This window comes from Rhinopithecus roxellana, chromosome 14 (genome assembly GCF_007565055.1).
Source record: "Rhinopithecus roxellana isolate Shanxi Qingling chromosome 14, ASM756505v1, whole genome shotgun sequence".
Classification (NCBI taxonomy): domain Eukaryota; kingdom Metazoa; phylum Chordata; class Mammalia; order Primates; family Cercopithecidae; genus Rhinopithecus; species Rhinopithecus roxellana.
In genome coordinates this window covers 5,240,350-5,267,420 of record NC_044562.1, presented here as the reverse complement: position 1 = coordinate 5,267,420, position 27,071 = coordinate 5,240,350, and the positions used below count along the sequence as shown (strand labels likewise).

The window sequence follows — 27,071 nt, the reverse complement described above, 5'->3', positions numbered from 1 at the left end:
ATAGTGTTAATTTAAAAGTTGAAAATAGCATCTGAATATGTCAGTTTATTTCTGGATACCTGCTCTGTTAAAATGCCATTATGAATTCTTTTTTTTTTTTTTTTTTTTTTTGAGACGGAGTCTCGCTCTGTCGCCTGGGCTGGAGTGCAGTGGCTGGATCTCAGCTCACTGCAAGCTCCGCCTCCCGGGGTTACCGCCATTCTCCTTACTCAGCCTCCCAGTAGCTGGGACTACAGGCGCCCGCCACCTCGCCCGGCTAGTTTTTTGTATTTTTTAGTAGAGACGGGGTTTCACGGTGTTAGCCAGGATGGTCTCGATCTCCTGACCTCGTGATCCGCCCACCTCGGCCTCCCAAAGTGCTGGGATTACAGGCTTGAGCCACCGCGCCCGGCCCATTATGAATTCTTATATTTGACAAAGATTTAAATATTACACACAATTTTTTTATTTCTTGACTTTGCATAAAAATTCTTTGACTTTGGATACAAATTGCAGGACACTTGCAAGAATTACCTGATTAACTCAGAAAAAGAGAAAAATTATGAACGAAAATGGCTTATATTTCATCATGTTACAATTATAGAAAGGAAAAGAAAACTGTATTTTATCTTGGTAGTTACTTAAACCTCATGGAATATTTAATGTGGATTAATGGACTGTTAAAAATCTTCTATTATTGCAGGTAGTATGCTCAATTTACCTATTATATGTTTCACTTAAAATTTATTGTCAGGTTATATGTAAGCTATTATGTAAATGGCTACAATTGTCTTTCTCTCAAGGGTAATCATGATTGGTATGGTACTTATATTTATCCAGTATACAAAGCTTAGAGGAATGTCTCCCAGGAAGGTAGATTTCAAATCTAATTCAGGCTTCTTTCTTGTCTCTGACCTATGAATTTTCCTTATTCCTCCTCCTTGCCCCCCAAAATAATATTTTTAAGTAATTTGTTAATAAAGTCTCAAAACCTATATCATAGGTTTCAGATCATGTAACACATGTCCTACACAGATAAATTTATCCTTCAAAATTATGTATGTGGAAATTGCATAGAAGATTCAAGTTAAAATTAATGACAAGAATATTGTACGAGTCCAGGGTTAGGAAAGTGTTATCTTCGCCTGAAAAAGACAATAATAATCACATTATCTATTATTTATTGAATATATGATACTAGGCTAGCTGCAGATATATTACCAATACTCTTGAGGATATCCCTGCGGTGTTAACCCTAATGCCAATTTGCAGAAGAAAACAGTATATTCTGCCTAAGGACACATCACATAAATAGCAAGTGGCAGTAAAATTTTAATACAACACTCTGATCAATGCCAAAATACATTATTATTTTTCACTATACCATGCTGATTATACTAATACTTTTAAAAGAGTATTTATAGTTTAGAAAGATTTGTGAAGGAATTAAACATTTAATTCATTTTGTAGTTTATGTCTAACATTTAAGCTCCAATTCTAATTTTTAGCTACCCTATGGTATATAATTAAATATTGTTATGAAGAGTAGTGCTTTTAAAAATTACACATTCACTAGATTCACTGAGAAAATAAATTACATTTCTAGATATTGACACTAGTTGTGGCTCCCAAGAATTGATACTTATATAGGACAGACTTCAAATGATCCGATAGAGTAAATGCATTTTGGAGAAAACCACATGAGAGTAGTGTACTACAACTTGTCATCATTTTGCCACTCTTTCCTTACTATCACATAACAATCTCATTTTATATACCAACTATAATGTCACACACAAAAAAACAAAGGCTTTGCAGGCAGGTAAATGTAGGTTCAAACCCTGACTGTATCGCCAATTAATGTGTGATATTGGGTAGTTACCCAACATCTCTGAACAGAGGTCTGTGATTTGCAAAATTGAAGAAAATATCGCTCAAATATTTTATTGGTTCAAGGCATTTAAATGAGAACTTTATATCAGATCGAGTTCTAGAACTTAGAAATATATAACCTAAGTGAATGAGTGAATGACTGAATGACAGAGTGCTAGGCACTAGGAATACAATATTGAATCTTCTCATTTTTTAGACAGCTTACAATCTGCTAGGGAAGACATTTAGAATACAATTAAGTGATTTTAATAAATATCTGATAGATGTTATTTTATAGGCAGTGTAATGTGTTATTACAGTACACAGCAGAAGCAGCCAAACTAATCTTGGCTGTTTATGTATTGCTTCCCAGAGGAAGGGATATAAAAGCTGATATGAATAATACGTTTGAGTTAAGGCACATGAACAAGAGGGGGAGGACTGGTTTTACAACGTTCCAAAGAAAGAGACAGATTCATGAAGGCCCGGAAGTGAGAGTACATAAAATGTTTGAGAAAATGAAAGAATTTTAGAATGGTTGCAATAGGGTATAAGATAGAAGTAGTGAAATAGGCTTTCAAGACAGATTTGGAAATGATCACTATTTAAATGACCAAGTATTAGAAAGTCAAAAAGAACACCTAGGAAGTGTATATACAGTGACACTAAAAGAAGTGCGAGTAAAAAATATTGAATAGTTCTGACAATATGGCAGACAATCAGGAATGTTAAGTAAAATAACCACCAAATATTTCAATATATAGGCGAATGTATACAAATAACATAAATTTCCAGAGTCCAGAAATAAAAGGGGTCCTAAAAACTAGAATTGTGAGTGAATGATATATAACACCGTTGCCTGTGTATGCATGTGTAATTTTGCCTCCAAAGGCAGTAAAAGAAAGCTGGTTCTGTTATCTTTCTAGATGCCTGAGTTTTAATGTCAACCTGGGACAGGAGATACTTCTCCAGTTCTACAAAAGATGCCAACATAAGCTAGGACCTTCAAAGTCTAAACTCTAAGTATAAGGGTGAGTTAGATAATATCTCTTCCTAGTAGAGAGAGATATCTCAGTCTAGACTGTGAGTGGGGAAAATGTCCCCTTGAAAATGTATAATCACAAGGCTATAATCAATCACAAGTCCACTTTCTGTAATTCAGAAATTCCAAGTTGAAAAGTTTAGGTAAAAATTAATCCAGGCCATGTAATAATATTTCAGAAGAGTGACAGGGTACTCAGGGAGGACATCATCTAATAAAGTCTTCATAAAATTTCCACACGAGACAAAAAAAAAAAAAAAAATCAAACTTACCAATGCTACGCTACTACTACTACTAATTATAAAACAATTAAAATCTGGTGAGTAAAATTCAGCAGACCTAACAAACAACAGGATTAGATCCAGAATATCTTTACATATTTATATATATATATATCTGTAGAGGCAATAGATTGAAATCTGATAGGCACTATAAAATAGGTAAGTCAAAATGTATATAAAAGTTAAGGACAAAAATAAAAACCATGTAAAAAGACACACAGAAAAAATAAGCAGATTTGAAAAGCAACCAAATAAGACACTCACAAATGAAAACTGTAGTCTTAGAATTACAAACCATATGAACGTGTTAAACTACAAATTAGTACACTTGAAGAGAGAATTACTAAACTGGAAAATCTGAAGAAATCACCATAGTTGCAGCTCAGAGTTTAAGAATAATATAAAAGAGAAATAGTGAAGGATAGAATCTAACAAACTAATAGTTGTTAAAACAGGGAGGAGAGAAAATGAGGATAACAAGCAATATATAAGAAGAAAATTTCTTAAAATGTCCCAGAATTTAAGGAGACATGACTTTAGATTCAGGAAGCAAAATCTATTTTGAAATAAGTAAAAATAAATTCACATACAGAAATACTATAGTGAAAGATCAGAATCGCAAGAACACACGTATAAAACCTGAATTAACCTGCAACAATTTTAAATGTTAAACCTGGAGTGAAAAATTACCCAGCATCTCCACTACAAAAATAAAAAAAAGTGAGGACATTTTAGAAAATAATATATCCACACTCTCAAAGAAAACAGTAAACGTATTTATGCGAGTTTAGATAGAGACAGAGGAACTAGAAAAATGTAAGAGGGAAATCAAGAAGCATCAGTCACTGAAGGCAAGAGAAGTGTTTCAAGGACAGCAGTGTTCACTGCTGTTCAGATAAGTAAGATACAAACTGAAGTGTGATACTCAGTTTATTTTATTTTATTTTTTTTTTAAGTCTGTTGATCTTGTCAAAGAGTTTCTGTGGAGTGGTTTAAGAGGAAAATAAATGTCCAGTCTTAGTAGACTGAGTGGAAGATGGATACATAAAGTTTTATGTAACTTTTCCAAGAAATCTGAATGTAAAGAATATAAGAATTAATGTGATCCTTCATGAGAGATACAGGATTAAAAGAGAGTTATATTGGTGGTAATCTTTTTTTAAGAGGGAAAATGTTGAACATACATAAATAAATACTGATAGGAAGAAACTATTTAACTGAGAAACTGAATAGGAGATTCAAGTTGCATTTTCTGTTTTTTTAATACATTTTAGCACAACAGAAAAAATCTTCCAATTCAAATAAACTCATAACTAACAATGATAATTCTCCCTGGTAATTAAAATAATTACTACGAAAATGAATCTAGGTTTAATTTAATCCTAAAGTTAATAATTAAACAATGAATTTAGATTTGTTATCCCAAGAAATTAAGAAAATAATAAAATTAATAACTTAGAAATGTTGAATAAAATGTGACAGATAAAACCACCAATGATTAATTTATCTATAACTTATATTAAACCTCAAAATATATGTCAAGTATCTCAAGTAAATTAATTTTGTTATGTATTTTAAGACTTTATTTCAGGACATTTCAATCTTTTTTTTTTTTTTTTTTTTTTTTTTTTTAGTGTGCCTATAACAATACAACTTCCAAGAGAAAAGGAGTAAGACACATTATATTTCATAGTGACAACCTTTTAAAACTACAGACATTTTAAAAATGCAACATTATGTTATGTGGAATTTCATTGCTTTTCCCTCATTCTAATTCATACACTGCAGTTATTAACTACAGCAGTATACAAGCACAAGGAATAGACACTTCAGGGCCCTGAAGCAGTAATGAGGTTGACTGGGGTACTTTTCTTTCAGTTTCATTTTTGCTACTTTTAAAATTAGCATATTATTAAAATGAGTATTTTTTTTTTTTTCAATTTGCTTATACACATTGACTTTTCACTGAAAACAATACGCCTTGAGATTCCTTGTTCCCAGCTCTGTGGTTGATGTCCATTTATAATTCTGATATCTTGACTATGCTTAGGCTACCCAGGCAATTGCCTTTTATTTTTTATAAAAGGAAAGCAAAGCACTCAGGGAAAGAGAAGCAAATGACACTTCAAATGGATCGGACTTCACTTTGATAATACCCAAAATAGACAGCTTTGGTTGTTATATCAATACTGGATCAAGGTATGACTATAAATGATTTCTAAGAATTCACTCTCACTTATTCTAGTTATAGATCTTTCTCCAAACATGTAAAAAAAAAAAACCAAAATTTCCCAAGAAATCAAATTATTAGTGAGCTTCACACTGCCAGATCCTGATTGTAAATGAGAAATCAGTGTCATTAAGTGTGCAGCGTTAGATGTCACTAAAACTAGCACATTTTAAAAATGTTTCCTGATACAGAAAACATAAAAATCACTAAATAGGAAGAACATTAAAAAGAGAAGCATGCACTCAATGAAAAAGGACCCATGAGAATTATAGGGGTTAAATGCAAGGGTAAGGCAGCATTACTAAACCTAGTCATGCCTGATAGTTCACACATGTCTACCAGTGTACATTTATAGGTAAAAGTACTTTGTCCTTATTTGTGAGCACTCACCTCTAAAAGTAAGACGTCCAAATATTTTATTGAACTCCAATGTATGATTTACATATGAAATTATACGCATCTGATACTATCGCCAATATTCAAAGATCTCTTTAAAACATTTAGCGAGATTCAGAATTGAAAATCATTGTAAATTCTTTAATGCAAAATTACATGACACGTAAACCAATATTTTAAATGATCTTACAGAATAAGATAAGCCTGTTGTTAACCTATTAATGGAACTAAAAACAAAGGAGAGAGTAGTACTACTGACTAACCAAGAAGAGAGTGATACAATTAACTACCCAAACACTGTAATTGGTAGTTTTGTGTTCTCTATTTAATCTTCATGCCAACACCATGAAATAGATTTTATATTTGCCATTTTACATATAAACAAGAAAATACGTTTCAGGAAAATTGCCTTTATGTTTTTACATTATCCTTAAGCAGACAAAATATCAATAACGATATATAGGATAATAACAAAATTAATAGTCTTGATCAATATCACCTATCAATCCATCAATCTATCCTTCCATCGGTCAAAATAAATTTACTTCTATCAAATTTAAAAATATATACATTTTTCTTGTGTTCACAAAGGAATTCCATAAAAACAGTCATTTCCTAGGCCACAAAACAGTTGCAACAGCTTCCAAGGAAAGAATATTACACAGACTTTTTCTCCTACCACAATTAAATAAAATCAAAATCACCCTTTATTTGAACATTAGGAAAACACAAACGATTGACATATATTCTTCCACACACAAATATTTAAAAATAGTTACTAAAACACAAGGAATATTTTCATAAATAACTTTTGTTAGTTATATATCACTTCCTAATGTCTTTATTAAAAATTAGAAATTTTACTATTTTTTGGTACCCCACATAATATTTTTCCCATTTTCTCAATATAGTGTCACAGCTTTTATTTATACCATGAGGTAAGCATGCTTACATTGTTATCACAGTATAATATTATTTTCTATAAAGCTGTGTAGTACATTTCCTTACTTGTACTTTTAATTTAAAACTTTTAAAACTTTAAAACTTATAACTTAAAGTATGTTCTAGTCAAGAGGAAGTCAAGAGAGGATTATAATTTTAAGAAATCAAGAAACAGCACTTAAACATATTACTTTATATTTATATAAAAGTAGAGGTAATAACCAGGCAACTTGGCTAAGAGTTAAAAATACTTGCCACTGGTAATAGTACAAAAGAGGTAGAATGACTACTATCTACTATTGCACTATGTACTTTTTTTATTGTAAGCACGTATGTATTATCTGACTTTCCTTAGCTAAATATATCTACATCATTGTTTTAAAAGATAGCAATATGGCCGGGCGCGGTGGCTCAAGCCTGTAATCCCAGCACTTTGGGAGGCCGAGACGGGCGGATCACGAGGTCAGGAGATCGAGACCATCCTGGCTAACACGGTGAAACCCCGTCTCTACTAAAAATACAAAAACTAGCCGGGCGACGTGGCGGGTGCCTGTAGTCCCAGCTACTCGGGAGGCTGAGGCAGGAGAATGGCGTGAACCCGGGAGGCGTAGCTTGCAGTGAGCTGAGATCCGGCCACTGCACTCCAGCCTGGGCGACAGAGCGAGACTCCGTCTCAAAAAAAAAAAAAAAAAAAAAAAAAAAAAGATAGCAATAGAAACTGAATAGAGAATAGGTATCACCCAACCTAGAATTTCAGAACCTATAAAGATTCAGTACTACTATATAAGAATTTATATGTACAAAAGCAGAGAAAATGTATAAATTATTCATTTAAAAGAATGTAGCAATCTTTAGAAAATTCACATATAAGCACATCATGTAGAAGTGTCATCTCCTTATTGAGGTTTTGCACACCACAACCACTAATGCCCTGCAACATCCTGGAACAGAAACTTTGCCTGTCTGTCTTCCCCTGAGACCCAACATCTGGAACACGGTGGCTAAAAACACCCGAGCAGGTATAATGTGGACTCTTCTTATAAGAAAACAATATTGTAAAAAATATTTAGAGAATACATCAATAAAACACGATAGTGTTTCAAAACTTTAGAAGTTTTTAGTGTTTTATAGAGTTTTAACACTTTAAACCCTATAGTATTTAAGCTACAGTGTTTTGTAGTGTTATAGTATTTAAGCTACAGTGTTTTGCAGTGTTATAGTATTTAAGCTACAGTGTTTTGCAGTGTTATAGTATTTAAGCTACAGTGTTTTGTAGTGTTATAGTATTTAAGCTACAGTGTTTTGTAGTGTTATAGTATTTAAGCTACAGTGTTTTGTAGTGTTATAGTATTTAAGCTACAGTGTTTTGTAGTGTTATAGTATTTAAGCTACAGTGTTTTGTAGTGTTATAGTATTTAAGCTACAGTGTTTTGTAGTGTTACAGTATTTAAGCTACAGTGTTTTGTAGTGTTATAGTATTTAAGCTACAGTGTTTTGTAGTGTTATAGTATTTAAGCTACAGTGTTTTGTAGCTTCTTCTCTGAAGAGGAGGTTGGCTCCAGACAACTCACAGAAGTTACTGTGCAATGAGCAGCAACCAGTGATTCAAATATGGCCATCTTCTCTACTGTGTGGGAAATCAAACTACACAAGGGTGTGCTTCTAGGATGTGCAGCAGTGGAAAGGTTTTTTTTTTTTGTTCTGTTATTTGTTTTATTTTGTTTTGTTTTTTGGTAGTTAGATGTGCTCATATTGCCAATGACTGAAAGGAATAAGAGAGAGGAAATTCTGCTATGGTTACACAGCAAATTTTAGCTCATGTCTGGGACTGTGCATCCACGCAGAGGAGCCATCGTTGTAGGAAAATTGGACCCTTTAAAAAAATGCTGTAGGGAAATATAGAGGTAAGTTTAAACCTTACATCTGCTGTAATGGCGTATTTTGACATCAATGACAACACGTTTACAGTGACTGAAATTATTTATTGACATACTGGTTACATCTTAGGCAAAGATGCATATGGCTTTTGATTTTAAAACCCCAACTTGGCATAACAGAAATATTTCCTGGATCAATACAGGACTTCAATCGAACACCTTTCAACCTAATAAATGTAATATTAACCAATTAAGGATTTCAGAAATGTTGCTGTTTTCTGAAACAATTTCAGTTGAGCTAACTCAAACTCCAATTGAAAACAATACATATATTCCCACCTGAAAGATTATTTGGAAGGAAGAAGAAAGAAAAAGGACATAAATCTATATTAAACTTTTATTCAGTGACCACTATGTGACATCCACGATCTAGATTTTTACATAATTATCTCCTTTGACCCTGATTTTTATGTGTCTATGTGTGCATGTACATGTGTATTTTTATATATTTGTGTGCATTTTTTTAACCAATGGAGATAGTAATGCTACTGAAGTCTCTAAAGAATTCATGTTTACTCTTGATAAAAATTGAAACAGTATCTGTCAGCATCATAAAGACAGTTAAAATTATCATTGCCCAGTAACTGGTGAGGCAGCTCCAGTTAGCTCCTTCCTACCAGAAGTAATCTGCCGAATTACTTGAAAAAGACACACTAGAAAAGCAAAAGCAGGCCGGGCTTGGTGGCTCACACCTGTAATCCCGGCACTTTGGGAGGCTGAGGCGAGCGGGTGCCCTAAGGTCAGGAGTTCAAGACCAGTCTGGCCAATAAAGTGAAAACCGTCTCTGTTAAAAATACAAAAATTAGCCTGTTGTGGTGGCACACGCCTGTAATTCCAGTTATTTGGGAGGCTGAGGAATGAGAATTGCTTGAACCCAGGTGGTGGAAGTCACCGTGAGCTGGGATTGCGCCATTGAACTCCAGCCTGGGCAACCGAGCAAGACTCCACTTTGGGAGGGAAGGAAAAGAAAAGCAACTGAGGTCTGGAGAGATATAATAGAGAGTTATTGAAATAAATTCAATGGAGTGGCAGAGACACAATAACCATCAGGATAGGGTTGCACATAAGAATCATGTAGACAGCTTTTAAAAATTACCCATGCCTGAGCCTCCAATATAATTCTATTGGCAATACAGGGCATATTAAAGTTCCCCTGGGGGTAGTGGGCTGAATTATTAGGTATCAAAAAGGTACATCAAATTCTAACCCCCAGGACCTGTGGATGTGACTTTATTTAGAAACAGGGTCTTTGCAAATACCTAAGTATTTCTTGTGGCTCTGCTTTGGCATTGTGACTATGCACAGATCTACAGAAGATTTTGCTTTTTGTTATTTTAATTTTCAAGATAAAAATTCCTTCTTCTTTTTTTTTTTTTTTTTTTCTACTTAGAAAACGATACCTCTACATGGAGAATGAGCAAAATAGTACAGGAAATCCCAAAGAAGAAAGTCAAAGTCAGTGAAAATTCAGCATTATATTTTGGTGAGCATGATTCAGAGTATCTATACATGTAAATAATAGTTACATAAAATTTTATGCACACTATTTTCCAAATTGATTTTCTTTTAATTTTTTCCTTTTTTTTTTTTGTTTGTTTTTGTTTTTGAGAGAGGGTCTTGCTCTGTTGCCCAATCTGGAGTGTAATGGCACACTCCTGGCTCACTGCAACCTGGACTTTCAGGGTTGAGGTGATCCTCCCCTCTCACCCTCCCTAGTAGCCAGGACTACAGGCATGTACCACCACGCCCAGCTACAAATTTGTAATTTTTAAAAATTATTTTAGAGACAGGGTTTCACCTTGTTGCCCAGGCTGACCTCAAACTCCTGGGCTCAAGGGATCCACCAGCCTTGGCCTCCCAATGCCTCAGCAACATTACAGGCATGAGCCACTGTGCTCAACCTCTAAATTGATTGCTTGTTTATTGAAACAATTAACAATATGTTTTGTGCCAATAATCTTAACCTACATCCTTCAAAAGAAAAAAGAAATATAGTCTTTACAGATATAAAGCTGAGGACCTCAATATGAGATCATTCTGGATTAAAAGTGGGCTTTAAATAACTGTTGTCTTCGTAAGAGAAAGGAGAGGATGCTATGACAGAGACATGGGGAAGAAGGTCACAGACGGAGGCAGAGGTTGAAGTTATGTTGCCCCAAGCCGAGAAACGCCAATAGCCACCAGAAGTCAAAAGAGGCAAGCAAGGACTTTTTCCTAGAGCCTTTGGAGGAAGCCCTGTTGACAACTTGATTTTGGACTTTCGACCTCCAGAAGTGTGCAAGAATAAATTTCTGTTGTTGTTTTTTTTTTTTTTTTTGAGACAGAGTCTCGCTCTGTCACCCAGGCTGGAGTGCAGTGGCCGGATCTCGGCTCACTGCAAGCTCCGCCTCCCGGGTTCACGCCATTCTCCTGCCTCAGCCTCCCGAGTAGCTGGGACTACAGGCGCCCGCCACCTCACCCGGCTATCTGTTGTTGTTTTAAGCCATCACATTAGTAATAATTTGTTGTGGTAGTCCTAAAAAATTCTAATTGGTGGAAAATGCTAAAACCACAGTTTACATTCTCTGATCTTCTTTTAAGATAAGAATCACATGAGATATTTTTTCCCAAAATACAGATTCCTGGACTCCATCCAAGACCTACTGAATGGAAATCTTTGAGGGAGGCAGGTAGGAGCCTCGGAATCTTTATCAGCAACAAGCACTGCAAGGGACTCATATCCTCAAGCAAGAAACTGAGGAAATGCTGACTTAGAACAAGAAACTAAAAGCCCAGTATGGCTTTGAAAATATCCCTCCAGGCTTTTCTTAACCTCCCACTTTTCTGTAGACTGGACTTTATTAGTCAGGTATTTACAAAACAGGGAACTGCAAAGAAAGAAAGATGCAAAATAATGCCACATGCGTGTAAGAATAACAAGAAGACAACTCAGCAGAAGCTTGCCTACCACTTCTAAATTAAAAATTAAGTAAGCGCCTGTAGTCCCAGCTACTCGGGAGGCTGAGGCAGGAGAATGGCGTGAACCCGGGAGGAGGAGCTTGTAGTGAGCTGAGATCCGGCCCACTGCACTCCAGCCTGGGTGACAGAGCGAGACTCCGTCTCAAAAAAAAAAAAAAAAAAAAAAAAAAAAAAAAAAAAAAATTAAGTAAGCTAAAATTTAAAAGTATGGAAGAAGGAAATAAACAGAACAAGGAAGTCTGGGATGCAAAGAATAAATCTACAGGACATAGACAGGAAAAAGAGCTTCTCGGTTTCTTCAGTATCCATCTTTTAAATAAAAATAATTATTGCCAGCATGGAAAATAGAGAGCAAATGGGTTTGAGAGAAAATTAAAACTCCAAACCGAATAGGGAAAAATAGAATGCTGAATTGCTAAAAAATGAGTGTATCTTTCTATGGAGACAAATTATCAAAGAAGTAATGAAACATCAAGTATCTTTGACGTTCTCAGAATATTGACAGTAATTGTGAAATTAATGGGAGATAGGAAACATGAAGAAAAATTGGAAAAAATGCAAATAATACTATACCAACTCCAAAACTGAGAGAAAATTGGAAAATTATGGGGAGTGAAGTTTATGCACATTTCCGACAATTCTAAGATAAACTTGTTAACAGTTTGTCAGTATATATAAAGATAATATTTGATCATGACTCCAAAACTGAGAGAAAATTTGGAAACTATAGAGAGGCATTTATGTAAGTTTCTGACAATAATTCTAAGATAAACTTGTTAAAACAATAGTTTATCAGTATTTATAATGTTACTATTTAGTCATGAATGAAATAAAAATATATTATGCCAGAATAAATTTTTGCTGATGCAGTTTTTTGATATAGATATATATCAAATATATATATAATACATATATACACATATATAATATATATTTACACATGTAACATACGTTTAGGGCATTTTCACATTTATAATTTCATTATATATATTCATTACATATATTATTAAACATAGTACTTCTGTATTTTTAGCAACATTTTTGAGAAATTCTTTCACAATGAAAATATCATACATGCAATATAATAGCAAACTTAGGTAGATGAGTAGTTGATTCATAACTATATCTATAGAATTCTAATTATTATGTCAGTTTTTTTCCAGAAGAATGTTTTTAATTGCTCTCCAAAAAGTTCATGTCTTTGTTACTATGATTTGGCTAAAGCCTTAAAAGTTATGCTTATCAAATCTTTGAATTATACAAAACTAGAAGACATGATTACTACGATGGATGATGGATTAAAAACTGCAAAACTGCAAAAAAGTTAAGAATTGCAGAAAGATGGTGGGGTAAAGAGGACTTCACCCATGTACATATTTTGAAATGTATGGATAAGGGAGAATCAGAAGAGTATCAAAATAGAATTTAAGAGAACTTCTGACATGTAAACATTGGAAATATCCCTAAAAAGCAAACATGCCTAAGAAAAGCTTAGGCATGGTAATTGACTGAGAAGTCAACACGTCAGCTACATGGTAAGGTTGTCTTCCAAGATTACTTTAAGAGAAACCCAGAAGCTAAATAACTAAAGGTAAAAAGCCCACTATGATCTGTTGTAAAAATATCAAATTTTTACAACATAAACTTTTTACATTTTAAAAATTGTGGTAAAAATACATAACATAAAATGTACCATCTTAACCATTTTAAGAATATAGGCCGGGCGCGGTGGCTCAAGCCTGTAATCCCAGCACTTTGGGAGGCCAAGACGGGCGGATCACGAGGTCAGGAGATCGAGACCATCCTGGCTAACCCGGTGAAACCCCGTCTCTACTAAAAAATACCAAAAAACTAGCCGGGCGAGGTGGCGGGCGCCTGTAGTCCCAGCTACTCGGGAGGCTGAGGCAGGAGAATGGTGTAAACCCGGGAGGCGGAGCTTGCAGTGAGCTGAGATCCGGCCACTGCACTCCAGCCTGGGCCACAGAGCGAGACTCCATTTAAAAAAAAAAAAAAAAAAAAGAATATAATTCAGTAACACTAACTATATTCGTACATTTCTGCAGAAGATCTCCAGAAACTTTTCATCTTGCATGTTTGAAATTCTATAAACACTGAATATCAATTGCCCATTTTAGGCTATTGATTTTAATACGATTATTAAAATTCAAGTGAATGAATAGCAGGGCAATTGGTAAGAAAAGCCCCTACAAACATGGTCATGTAAGAAAAAGTTGGAGGAAGTGGTATGTTTAACCTATAAATGAGAAGAGTTGCTTGGACATGATGGTGTCATTAGTTATCTTAAGAGCCAGACTGTGGACAAAGTTACTGATTCCATATAACTTCAGATGACAGAACAAATATCAGTGGGTAGAATCTTTAAGAAGGCAGATCTTAGCTCCATGAAGAAAGAATATTCTGATAATTGATTACCACCCAACAGTAGAATTAATTACCCTCTGAAATGTTGAGTTCTTTGTTTCTGAAAATATTTAAACAATGAGTAGGTAATCACTTCTGGGACCAATTTTAGAAGAATTCCTACATTTGATAAGAGATTAAGTTACAAAGCATTTTAGTCAACTACAAAAGTTTCTAATTCTGTGAGAATAGACAACTAGGAGTGAATGGACCTGACATCCAACTGAAATCTATTAATATATTGTGCAACTTTGCACACACAATTTTGAGTACTTCAGTCTTACAATGTGAGAACTAAAATAACTTTTCTTATTCTTTCTAAATGTTCATGTATTGAATAAATGTGTGTATGTTTGGACTAGTAGGTATGTACAAACCTACTTTAATAGGAGATTACAAGGGAGAAAGGAAGAAGGAAAAGAAGAGAAAAAAAAAATGAGTGAGTTAAAAACAAAAACACGTAAAAGTGAAATTCTTTCTTTCACCATGGCCCTGGCCCACTTACATCCAATACTAAGGATAAGGAGACACCAAGTACCCTCACAGTCTGCACAGAGAAGCCAATATTGGAACCATTCCATATAATAGGAGAGTACTGTATAAGTCAACCTTCTGGAGACACCACTGGACCAACCTGTGGAGAGATCCACAAATACAAGAGGAGAGACTCCGTGAGAATCATTCATGAAATTGTGTGGGTGCCTGAGAAGGCACTGATGAGATGTTTTTTCTGCAAGTGATCTGGCCCTTTTACCTGTATCTAGAGAAGAGCAAAGAACTGGAGAGTGATCGCAGGCCCAAGGTATGAGTAATTAGGAGAGCAACCTGCTCGCAACATTCGGGAAAGCAAAATAAAAAACGTAGACCTAGCAAAGACAGAAAACCTTTTCTTGTCACATCAGTAATGCAACCAAAAGAGCAGCCCACCAAGCAAGGGGATTCTAGCAACTTAAGGCTATGAGATATACGTCCTGTGGTGGGAATGAGGAGGTATGGGGAATTAAAGAGACCTAGGTCTAGATATGCAGGGAACACTGAAGAAAGGAGAAAAAGAGAGAAGAAATGAGAAGGAGGAAGTTCAGGGAATTCTAAAGAGGGATGAGACTCAAACCTCTCTGAAGATCTCACACAGAAACCTCTCAATAGAGTTGCATTTCTCATGTGTCAGAGATTGTGAAATTTAAAGCAGTAGAAAGGAAGTTTCCTCTAGATCTGCTTGAAAAGATGTTACTCATTTCCTCCATGTCTCCTCTCTGCCTGAAGAGCTAAAGTTACATGAGAGACAAGTAGGGAGTAACAAAGCAGGACATATTTTCCTCCCCATTCTTAGAACTTCAAGTCTAGCCAGCAATGAGGGAGGAGAAAGCTTTGACTAAGATACAATACTGGTGTTTCAAAATGCACTGGAACAAGTTATAGAAACTAAAAGTTACCAGGGTCATTGTGTGGTGCAAAGATATTATTAAGTAATGGCAAAGGAGTTGAAAACAGTGCTGGACAATAATTATATTTCAATATTCCACTGGATTACTACTACTCATTATAGGGTTACACACATATGCAGGTTTTTTCTTAGAAAATAAAAAATATTATACTGAATCAGGAAATTTGCTTTTCTAAAAATCTTGTGTAAAATGTATTATATACAACTTACTACTGATTTAATTGGGTAAAAACTCCATTTTGACAGCTGAAACTCTTCCTTCTTTCTCTACAAGTGATCATCGCACCTCAGTCTCCCAAGTAGCTGGGACTACAAGCACCCATCACCACCCCTGGTTAATTTTTTGTATTTTTTGTAGAGATGGGATCTGGCCATGTTTCTCAGGCTGGTCTGGAACTCTTGGGCTCAAGTGATCCACCTGTATCAGCCTGCCAAAATGATGAGATTACAGGCATGAACCACCATGCCTGCCTTCTCTTCTCTTCCTCTCTTCTTCTCTCTTCTCTCCTGTCCTGTCCTTTCCTTTCCTCTCCTCTCTTCTCCCTATCCCCTCCTCTCCTGTCCTCTTTTTTCTCTTTTTTTGTAATTTTATAAGATAGCAAGATTACAAGAGCATTTAAAGTAAGATTACAAGTACAAGAGACAAAATCCTACAATCTACGTGGTTTTAAAAGATCAACATCCATAAAATTGAGTAATATTAACTTTGCAAACATTAGTCAATTTTTATTTCTACTTCATTGAACTATCTTTTTTTTTTTTTTTTTTTTTTTTTTTTTGAGATGGAATCTCACTCTTGTTGCCCAGGCTGGAGTACAGTGGCATAATCTTGGATCACTGCAACCTCCACCTCCTAGGTTCAAGCTATTCTCCTGCCTCAGCCTCCAGAGTAGCTGGGATTACAGGCATGCACCACCATGCACCACTAAATTTTTTGATATTTTTAGTAGAGATGGGGTTTCTCCACGTTTGCCAGCTTGGTCTCAAACTCCTCACCTCAAGTGGTTCACTTACCTTGGCCTCCCCAAGTGCTGGGATTACAGGTGTGAGACACCACACCCAGCCTGAACTACCTTTCAATCTCCTAACAAACTTTAGATAATTTCTCAGGTTGAAGGTTTCTAACAAATTAGGTACTACCAACTTACATTAAGGTATATTTATTAAAACATGATAAATGTAAACTATGTGGAGATACCTGGAAGACAGAGCAAGCCAAAGATTGTTAAAGTTTAAAATGAATAACCATACTTTTTTTTTTTTTTTTACTATAAATTGTCTAAAGGACAAAACATGTCATTGTTTGAAACATTATGTTTAATCATGAAATGCCCTTATATTTAATGTTGTAATTTGAGGATGGTGATATGGCTTGGCTCGTCCTCATCCAAGTCTCATGTTGAATTCCCATGTGTTGTGAAAGGGACCCAGTGGGAGTTAACTGAATCATGGGGGCAGGTCTTCCCCGTGCTGTTCTTGTTATAGCAAATAAGTCTCGAGATATCTGATGGTATCATCAGGGGGAGTTTCCCTGCCCAATCTCCCTCTTTGTCTGGTGCCGCCCACGTAAAATATGACTTGCTCCTCTTTGCCTTCCACCATGATTATGAGGCTTCTGTAAATCCAGTTAAACCTATTTCTTTTGTAAATTGTCCAGTCTTGGGTATGTCTTTACCAGCAGCATGAAAATGGACTAATACATATGGGAAGGAAATTTGTAAGGATAATTGCTTCCAACTTAAATTAGTTTTGCATATACGAAACATTCTTATGTTACATAAGTTCACAGATGATAAAATCAAATACACATTGTACAAGGATCAGCATTAATTGAGAATTTGTTATTAGGGTGGTGCAACAGTAACTGCATTTTTTTGTTGTTGTTGTTCACCATACTGGTAAAAACCATAATTACTTTTGCACCGACCTAATAGAATGTAAATTCTTGGCCCCCCCCCGAGACTGACTGGATCAGAGACTCTGGAAATGAGGCCCAGCACTCTGTTTTTTAACAAGCTCCCCAAAAGACTCTGATGTATGTCTTGAGTTTTCAAATTTGATCACACATTTCACCATTTGGGAAGCATTAAAAATACTAATTATTGGGTCCTACTCCTGGAGATTCTATTTAATTACTCTGGAATGAGACATGGGCAGGTGATTTTAAAGTTGCCCTGGTAATTATTTTATTGACAACTAAAGTTGAGAACCAATGTTAGTCTTAGCCTTGAAATTAAATTGACCGTTCAATTCCTTGACACAAGATCCACTTTCAACACAGGCGTCACTATTTGAATATGTCTTTTCTTGTTTGCATCATCAATTTACAAATTATTCTTTCCACATGTGAAGACTACTAAAAAAATTAAACAACTGCTTAAAGATTAAAGCTGAATCCTCAGACGGCCTTCCCAAGTAATGTAAATGTGCGCCCACATATAATCTCAACCTAAAATCTGCAATTAACTTGTAAAGGCAAATGCAAGTAAAATGAATTAGGTTTATAAATAGATGTTATTAAATTCCAGTGAAAACTTGACCCTCAGTTGCACTACCTTCAACTCCTAGTTACCAGCAGAAACATTTCGAATCATAGGCTTTGCATGTTTTTAAATTCAAATTTTAGTATTATTTTTAAAGTGTAACAGTACTTATAAACCTAACAGAGATTGTCCATGGAGCTGAAATGTAAGAACAAAAAAAGTGATTGCAGCATCTTCCTGTAGGATGAAACCTTTGGGAATCTGGGCTATTCCGATGACAAAAGCAAAATATGGCCAGTACGAGTTTTATAATAAAACTAGAAATAAGTTGAATCTATATTTATTTATAGTATAGTGTCAAATAGGGTGAGTGCTTTTTAAAAAAAATGCACTCCTTGTCATTTTGTATGCAGTGCAGGGATAATTTCTATTACAGAGATCTGTGCCATTCTTTCTTATGATAACTTTAAAAGTGAAATTGTGCCTACTAGACTTTGTTAGCTTCTCTTCTGATGTAAATTTTGATTTTAAATAACAATGTGAAAGGTGTGTTACTGAAGAGAGAAACATGTTTGAGGTAAAACAGGTTTCCTTGGTTGTAAAGAAGAAATGGTACTGCTACTAATGCATGTCCATAGTTTACAGATACTCTGTAAAATCTGGCTATATTTCAGAACCAAACTGTCTAGCTGCTAAATTGTTACAATGTGTTCGTATCCAATTGTGTGCTGCAGTCCTCTTGTACCAACTTGTGAGAGTCTATTTTTATTTTATTGTTTTGAGACAGAGTCTCACTCTGCCACCCAGGCTGGAGAACAGAGGCACAATCTCAGCTCACTGCAATCTCTGCCTTCCGGGTTCAAGAAATCTTCCCACCTCCACCTCTAGAGTAGCTGGGATTACAGGCCCGTGCCATCACTCCAGCTAATTTTCGTATATTTAGTAGAGACAGGGTTCTACCATGTTAGCCAGGCTAGTCTCCAACTCCTGGCCTCAAGTGACCCGCTCATCCTGGCTTTCTAAAGTGCTGGAATTACAGACATGAACCACCACACCCGGTCATGAGAGCCTCTTTTTAAATTTTCACTGATTCTATTTGCCAGTTGTAAAGCACATGCCATTTTTTAAAAATAATTTTTATAAATGTAAAATTAAACAAATAATGTTTAAAACAAAGGTAATATACACCTGAGACTTCTAATTTCCTGATAATTTTACTACATTGCTCTTGAAGTTATTCGTGTCAGCTGTATCTGAATAGTGGAAATACTACATACTAGTGCGTTACTGCATATCGTCCTAATTCCACATTCAGAGAATCATGTTGGCAACTTGATATTGGCCATGCTCAGAGTATTTACAGCACACAAATGGGCAAACAATACATCAGGGTTCCTCCCCACCAGGAAATGTTAAAACATTTACCAACACAACAAGGAATGAAACCTACTATAAGTGTATGTGCATTTAAATCAGATAGTCACTGAAGTATAATGGCATTATCTGCACCCTCTGCATGGATCAGAAAAAGAGTCAGCCTAAAATGGTTGGATTCTAGTGGTAAGCATGCCTGGGTTAACAATCTGTTCCTTCTATTTACTAGCTTTGTGATCTCAAGCAAATTTCTAAAAGTCTCTAAGTTTCAACTCCTTTATCTGTGATATGTGAACCACAAAATATTCCTCATAGATTTGTTGTTATAAAAATTCAACAGAAAAATATGTGTCTGGCAGTGCTACCAACCCTTCTTCGCCTCACCTCATAAAAGATATACAAGTTTGCTGGTATAGTCATTTAGATTATTATTAAAATTTTAGGTATTTTCCTCCTTTGATTCAAGTAAATTGTTATTAAAATAAAGAAACAGTTCTTGCCCTAGTTCTATTAAAAAAAAAAAAGAAAAGAGAAAATCTGATCAAAGACCTAATAGAAGTTCTTTAATGAGCTCATACTTTATTTTCCTAATTGTTTTCGTGACATTTCTTTTCTGAATTGAGACTCTGATTCCAGGGCCTCTCTATATTTAATGTTATCAGATTGCTCGTTACCTTTCTGGTATTCTCTGAATGAGGATGCTCACTGTGGAAAGGAATCAAGTTTTCTAAAATATAGAGCAACTTAGCAGCAGACTCAGCCAGATTTAGGACCACACAGTTAGTCTGGATAGTAGAAAAGAGAGAATATACTGCTCAATCCACTTTATTGGTCACACTCTAGATATTCTATTATATACATAAAATATGCTATCGTCTCTTGTGTGGTTCTCTAGTGCTTTCTTCTATACTACTGCTGTCGCCTTCTTTAATATATCACTTACCACCACTTACTTTATCTATACTTTATTCAGAGGTTATATACTCAAAATGTTTACAGGGACATAATAGTCTAGCATAAGAAAATTTTAGATAAGCATCCTCCAAATACAGGCATTTAAACTGAGAAGTTAACACTGTGGAAAACAGTATAGAGATTCCTCAAAAAACTAAAAGTAGAACTACAATTTGATCCAGCAATCCCAGTACTAGGTATCTACCCAAAGGAAAATAAGTCATTATATGAAAAAGACACATGCACACACATGTTTAGAGTAGCACAATTTGCAATTGCAAAGATACTGAACCAACATTAGTGCCCATCCAACCAGTAGCTGGATAAAGAAAATGTGGTACATATACACCATGGAATACTACTCAGCCATAAAAAGGAATAAAATTATGTCTTTTCCAGCAACTTGGATGGAGCTGGAGGCCATTATATTAAGTGAAGAAACTCAGGAATGGAAAACCAAATATTGTTTTCTTATCACTTATAAGTGGGAGCTAAGCTATGAGGACACAAAGACATAAGAGCAATGTAATAGACTGTGGGGTCTTGGCAGGGGGAAAGCTGGAAAGGGGTAGAGGATAAAATACTACATATTGAGAACAATGTACTCCGCTCGGGTGATGAGTGCACTAAAATCTTAGAAATCACCATTAAAGAACTTACCCATATAACCAAAAACCACCTGTACCCCCAAAACTGTGGGAATTCAAAAAAAAAAAAAAAAAAAAGAAAGAAAAAATAATAAACAGAAGAGTTAAAAACCTTATTTTTTCTACTATTAAAAGCATAAGTGTTAAATTATTAAAATGTATACTTATTGCATTATATTTTAATAAATATGCTATACATGTCTAAATTATGGGTAAAATTTTCCCATAATTTTAAAAAAATCTATTGCCACGACTCAAATAAAGCACAAGTCTTAGAAAGCCTGGTTCATTCTGTTACTGTGTTTCACTAGATGTTACTGAGACAAATGATAATGAAATATACTGATGCATAAGTACAATGAGAGTAATTAAATTTGTAACTTGATGTGACAATACATTTTTACTATTTTCAAAAGTAAGAGAATCTGTGCAAAGTGGGAATTTTGCCATCAACAAAAATATTATCTTAAACTAATACTGAGTTTGTCAGTCAGAATCATACGACTACACAGAAATGAAAACAATGATTTACCAATTATGTAGTCACAATCTGAATCATTTATTCTTCCCGGAAGATAACATATATATGCCAATAAGAAACACGTCCTCCTCCTTTACCCTAAATGTTACTCCATGAACTACTCTCTTTGACAAGTTTAATCACTACAGACATAAGATTAATAATGAACATTGGAGATTGTCCTGTTAGCCATGTAATAACCACTTCCTAATAAAATCTGCAATGTTTAAATGCATTTATTTTTTGCTGAGAATATTGTTTCTACCACACAAATAGGAATTATTCTGAAGTTATCATTAAAGCGCACACTCAGGTCCAAAAGTTTGTAACAGAAAGTGACATATCCTCTGCCTCTTTTACCTGTAGTCATAAAGATATAAATAGCTCTTTAAGGAGGGTATAGTGATAGGATATCGTATCTGACACAATTTCTACTAACAACATGTTTCACTCACAACTTACCACAAGATGCCATTTCATCTGTCTGGTCACCACAGTCGTCTTCCCTGTCACACAGCCATGCTCTGGGAATGCAACGCCCATTTCCGCAAGAAAACTGGTCTACCTGGCATGTCCTGGCTATGATGATCAATTAATATACAAAAAATCAACTTAGAGGCCTTTTGAACATCAAGGATATAATTAAGCATGCAATATCCCTTTCATACATAAGATAGTATATTTCTTTATTAAAATAAAATATTTTAAAAGTCCATTTTTACTTAAGACTTCTGAATATCAGCTTGCTTGTCTTCTCTAAAGTTCACATGCTTTGCCCTTCAATGATCAATGACTGTTAAATGACAAGATAGTAATCCTCACACAATTCTATAAATGAAGCTATGAATTCATAATTTTAAAATTTTGCCCAGCATGTGCTTATGAATATAAGGTTGAATTAAGTTTCATCCAACTCTTAATTAACAAAAAAGAATTTTGGATAGCATTTGCTAATAAACCAAGAAAACTGTTTTTGCAGTATTGTAGAAGGCATTATTTGGAGACGATCTCAGTATATCTAGTTTCTAATCATGGGGTCAGCATTGTCCTATTCCTCTAACATTTTTAATGCATTTATTTCTTGATCTCTCAATGATCTACTGTATGAAGTGAGAGTGTAAAAAGTAATTTCTAAAACGTATATTTAGCCTTAAGATGTTTTCTTTTTAACTCATTTTTCAGCACAATTATTTTAAAAAGTATGACTTTTTAAGCAAGGTATATTAATGAACTTTGCTTTGGGCTCTCTTAAGGGTTTCAATGAACACAAACATGGAATCTTGTTTTCTATGTTAGCCGGAGGCAGTGGTTTAAAGTTATTCAGAAAAGGGGTTATGTTCAACAGGAAATTTGATAATCCTTTTCTAGTGTAATCAGGGCAACTTTTAAAAGCATGAAAGCTTAAATAGCTTCCCTGCCTCTTCCCCCAGGCCTTTGGTAGTGACATGCTTAGTTGTTATCATCTGATTTTCATTTTTTTTTCTTTTGTCCCTCTGAACTACAAATATGTCTTTATGAGCCTCAATATCCTATCTACCCTTTCCTTTCATTGGACTAGAGAAAAAAATTAGATATATTGGGAAAGGGATACTCGGTCCTATGAAAATTTTGGATAGGTGAGGCTTGAACAGATAATGAATAATTGGGGTCTGAGTGTCAGTGGCTACAATAAGGGAATCTTGTTGAGTTTATAGACTTCCTTTTTCCTAGGTTTGAGAACCGTTGTCTGTCTCATCAAAACACTTTGTGAACTTGGGTACTAATGGTTGGTATAAGAGAGGGTGGTGCAAAGCCAACTCAATCAACCACACTAAAATAGGTTCCACGAATTAGGGCTTCAGAAATCATTGAAAATAATTTTTTATAAGATAAATACGTTGTTCTGCCCTTTTAAGAAAAGTGCACTTGCAGTGTTAAGATGTATATTCATTATTAGTGAATATTTTAAAGATTATCCTAGAAAAACAAATGAAAAATTTATTGGCTTGGTTTGATACATTAGATTGTTCCTAGTCTTACTGTCTAAAATTAGAAATATCAGGAAAATTATTATAGTATGTATTTTGCTTTGCTTATATGATAAGGTTCCTAAGTCTAAAATATTTTATGCACTATCTGATTTTTTTCATTTTACAAATTCATCATTTATTTTACATTAACAGATTTTAAATATTCTAGCAAACATATATGCTTCTATAGTTTTTAAGGTTAAAATTACAAGTAAAATTAAATAATTCTATGTTGTCTCATTTAATTCTATAGATTTTCTGGTAAATTATTCTGTCATCTATACTAAAATGAATAAAGTTCTTAGATAATCGTTATAACATTATGTCTGCTGAGGAAAAAAATAACTATACATGTATTTGTATTAACCTAGAGATGGAGGTAGAAAGATATACACAAAGTCTAATGTCATTAGTTTACTTGATAGGAAGGGGTAAAAATAGAAGTGTGAGAGAGATTAATAATTTTTTCCTTACCTATCTTTGTTTCACTGGTTACAATAAATACCTTTTCATCTTTTGAGTTTTAAGAGAAATTTAATAAGAGCATTTTTTTCAATTCTTGTTGACTTCCTTTCACCCTACCTTGCCTCCTTCCTTGTTTTCTCTTGTTGTTTCTCTTTTTTCTTTTCCATACCTTTCTTCCTCCTTCATTCTTTATTTCATTCCTTCAGTCTTTTCTGTTTTCTTGCTTTATATAAACATTATCACATATTTCTATCTTAAATTCTAATTGGCCCGTAATAAGAATATATTAATCAAAACCAATATTCTTTGACATTCTTATGTCACTGTATTCTCGCCTAATAATTCAGGTTTAATTCTAGCAAAGTTTTATCAGATTGTTTTCTTTTATTAGGAAAGCTATGGTGATTAGAGAGGAAAATGAGAAAGAATTTCTATGAACCCGTCTCATATTGTGTATGACCCATCTCACAATGTGATGGTGTGGGAATTTGTGTTACCTCATTAACTCTGAAGCTGGAGGAACTGTTATGACCTATTATTCCAAAAAGTATTCACTGGATTATTATTGAGGGAAAGTATGCCCTGAAGATATATGAATTCACCGTCTGTTCTAATCATGGAAAAAATTATTCACTTAGTCTACTAGGCAATTTTAACTGATTTCAGATGAGAAAGATGCTTCATTCCACAAACCCTCAAGGACCGTTTACATGATATAATCAAGTTGACTAAATTATCACTTTCTAATCAATGAATTTTTCTGAAAACAAACCCACAACATTTACTTTTTCATCTCTTGTCTCCATCAGATCTAAGTTAGTTTGGAGGCAAGATTAGCAGAGCAGCCCCATAGGACTCTAATTTTGTAGCAAATGCTGCTCTAAGGAGGAAGAAATTTACACCTCCTTCAAGAGAATTGTTTGTCTAGCTGCTGAATCAGAGATTCAGTGTAATCATCCTTCTCCTGTAGCCATGTAACAGTGAGAACTCTCACAAGGCACACAAACTATACAGCCAAGAGGAGACTAGAGCATAGCACTATTCCTAAACTTCACTTTTGCTGTATCGTAATCAAAGCATTCTACTTAGCTGTGTTTAATGTCATATCAAAATGCACTCATTCTTTTGTAAAGAGAAGTCTAATTTTTAAATACATTAGGGTTTTTTGCAATCAATTATATTTACCTAGTATGAATTTAGTTATAAGTGGTAGAGGATGTGAGAAGAGCAAATATTATGTAATCTAACCAGAGCACTATGGTGGGGAGAAATGTTGATATGAAATTGTCTAGGTTTGAATATAAGGAATGATCATGTTTCCATGAGGAAAAATAATTTCAAATCTAACTACTTTTCATCTTCGGTCTCTGGGTCTCCCTCATGAGTAGACAACAATATTCTGGATGTTGACGGAGAACGGCTCCCAAGACCCTGACTGTGTCCACTTACTCCAGATCCCGTGTGTGTGCTATTTTCTCTTCTGGGCAAATTCTCCAACCCTTTCTCTTATTATTCACTTCACCCCACCCTGGACAATCTATTCTGGTCAATTATTCTTTTTTTTTCTAGTGAAATATTTCTACCATCTAGCAAGGTATAGGAAAAAATATCATTAGCATCAGTTTACTGTTACATAGCTATATCAAATCTTATTTTTTTCTATATTTGTTACAGATTTTTATTTTTGTTTTATCTAAGAAAAAAATATATGTGCTTATATTTGAAATTTCCTACATAATCCTTCTCAATCACATTTCCCTCCCTCTCTTTCCAGGGGTAACTAATCTTCTTAATTTGTTTTTATTTTTTTTATTTCTGGGCATATTATAATACTATTCCTATTTATGAATTAATAAACACTATATAAAATTATTTTATATTTTATACTTCATATAAATGGTATTGCTTATTTTCTTCAATTTAGCGTTTTTTTTTTTTTTTTTCTTGGATGAGGGTATCTCATCTAATTTAACTTTATTTTTAAATTCATTTTTGTTGATATTTGAGTTCTTGTTCAGATATTTTAATTATGAACAGCATTCCATGAATAGAACACAATATATCTATCCATTCTTCTGTTAATGGACATTTTAATTGTTTCAGTTTTTCACTATTACAGCACAAGACAATGAAAAGTTGTATTCATGTCTCTCTCTTCATGCACAGGTATTAGATTATAAACATAGAAATAGAATTACAAAGTTGAAGATATGCACATCTTCACATTTATTGAATTTGACCAAATCACTTTCCAAGATAGAAAATCAATTCACACACCCAGCAGGAGTGTATGACAATTTCTTTTCCCCACAGTATTGCCAATGTTGTGTTTTACCAGATTATTTTATTTCTTCTAATTGAATGGCTGCAACTGTCACTTAGGAATTTTTCTTAAGCTTTTTATAAGGTTTCACTTAGACAGTACTTCCTTCAAGAAGCACTCCCAGATAACTAAAGACTGTATTCCATACCCTTCCTATGTGCTTCCATGTGGATCAATTTAACACTTTGAATACTGCATTAGAATGGCCTGTTTACACTTCTTTCTCCTAGTCTTCACTCTTAGCTTCTTGGGGAAAGACATTGTGTGTTTTCTTTCATTCTATCACCCGTGCCTTGGTAGATATTTAATGAAGGAAATAAATTCATGAAGTAGAAATTTTAAAAAGTAGGAAATTGGCTTATTGTGGACTCTGTCCAAAAGGAGTAGGAGGTGGAGGCGGAGGAGGAGGAGGAAGAAGAAGAAGAAGAAGAAGAAGAAGGAGGAGGAGGAGGAGGAGGAGGAGGAGGAGGAGGAGGAGGAGGAGGAGTACTCGTTTAGAAAGAAGTCTCAGAAATTGTACAAGGGTTTTCTTTTAAAGTAATCACAATGCAAATGGCTACAGGATGGTAGCCATTTTCAATATTCAATAACAAGTAATTCCCTATTGGAAAGTCTTTTTATCTAGCATATATGTCCATGTATTCACCTCTATCTAGCAATGGATTGAAATTCAGAAAGAAATATGGTCTATATAAATGTGCCCTTTTTTTCCAGTATGGTAAGCTATGTGACCTATTTATATATTCTGATGAAGTGAAATGGAAGTACATTGTAGCATGACTATGTACTTCATT

General features: G+C 34.5%; 1 protein-coding gene across 1 annotated transcript in view; it reads right to left on the bottom strand.

The window, feature by feature from the left end:
- LRP1B (LDL receptor related protein 1B) overlaps window positions 1-27,071 on the bottom strand; it is a 2,016,348-nt gene that overhangs the window by 784,979 nt on the left and 1,204,298 nt on the right. Inside the window, exon 18 of the mRNA XM_030916410.1 lies at window positions 21,943-22,059. Within this exon, the coding sequence (XP_030772270.1) occupies window positions 21,943-22,059 (117 nt within the window). The remainder of the gene's footprint in view (window positions 1-21,942; window positions 22,060-27,071) is intronic.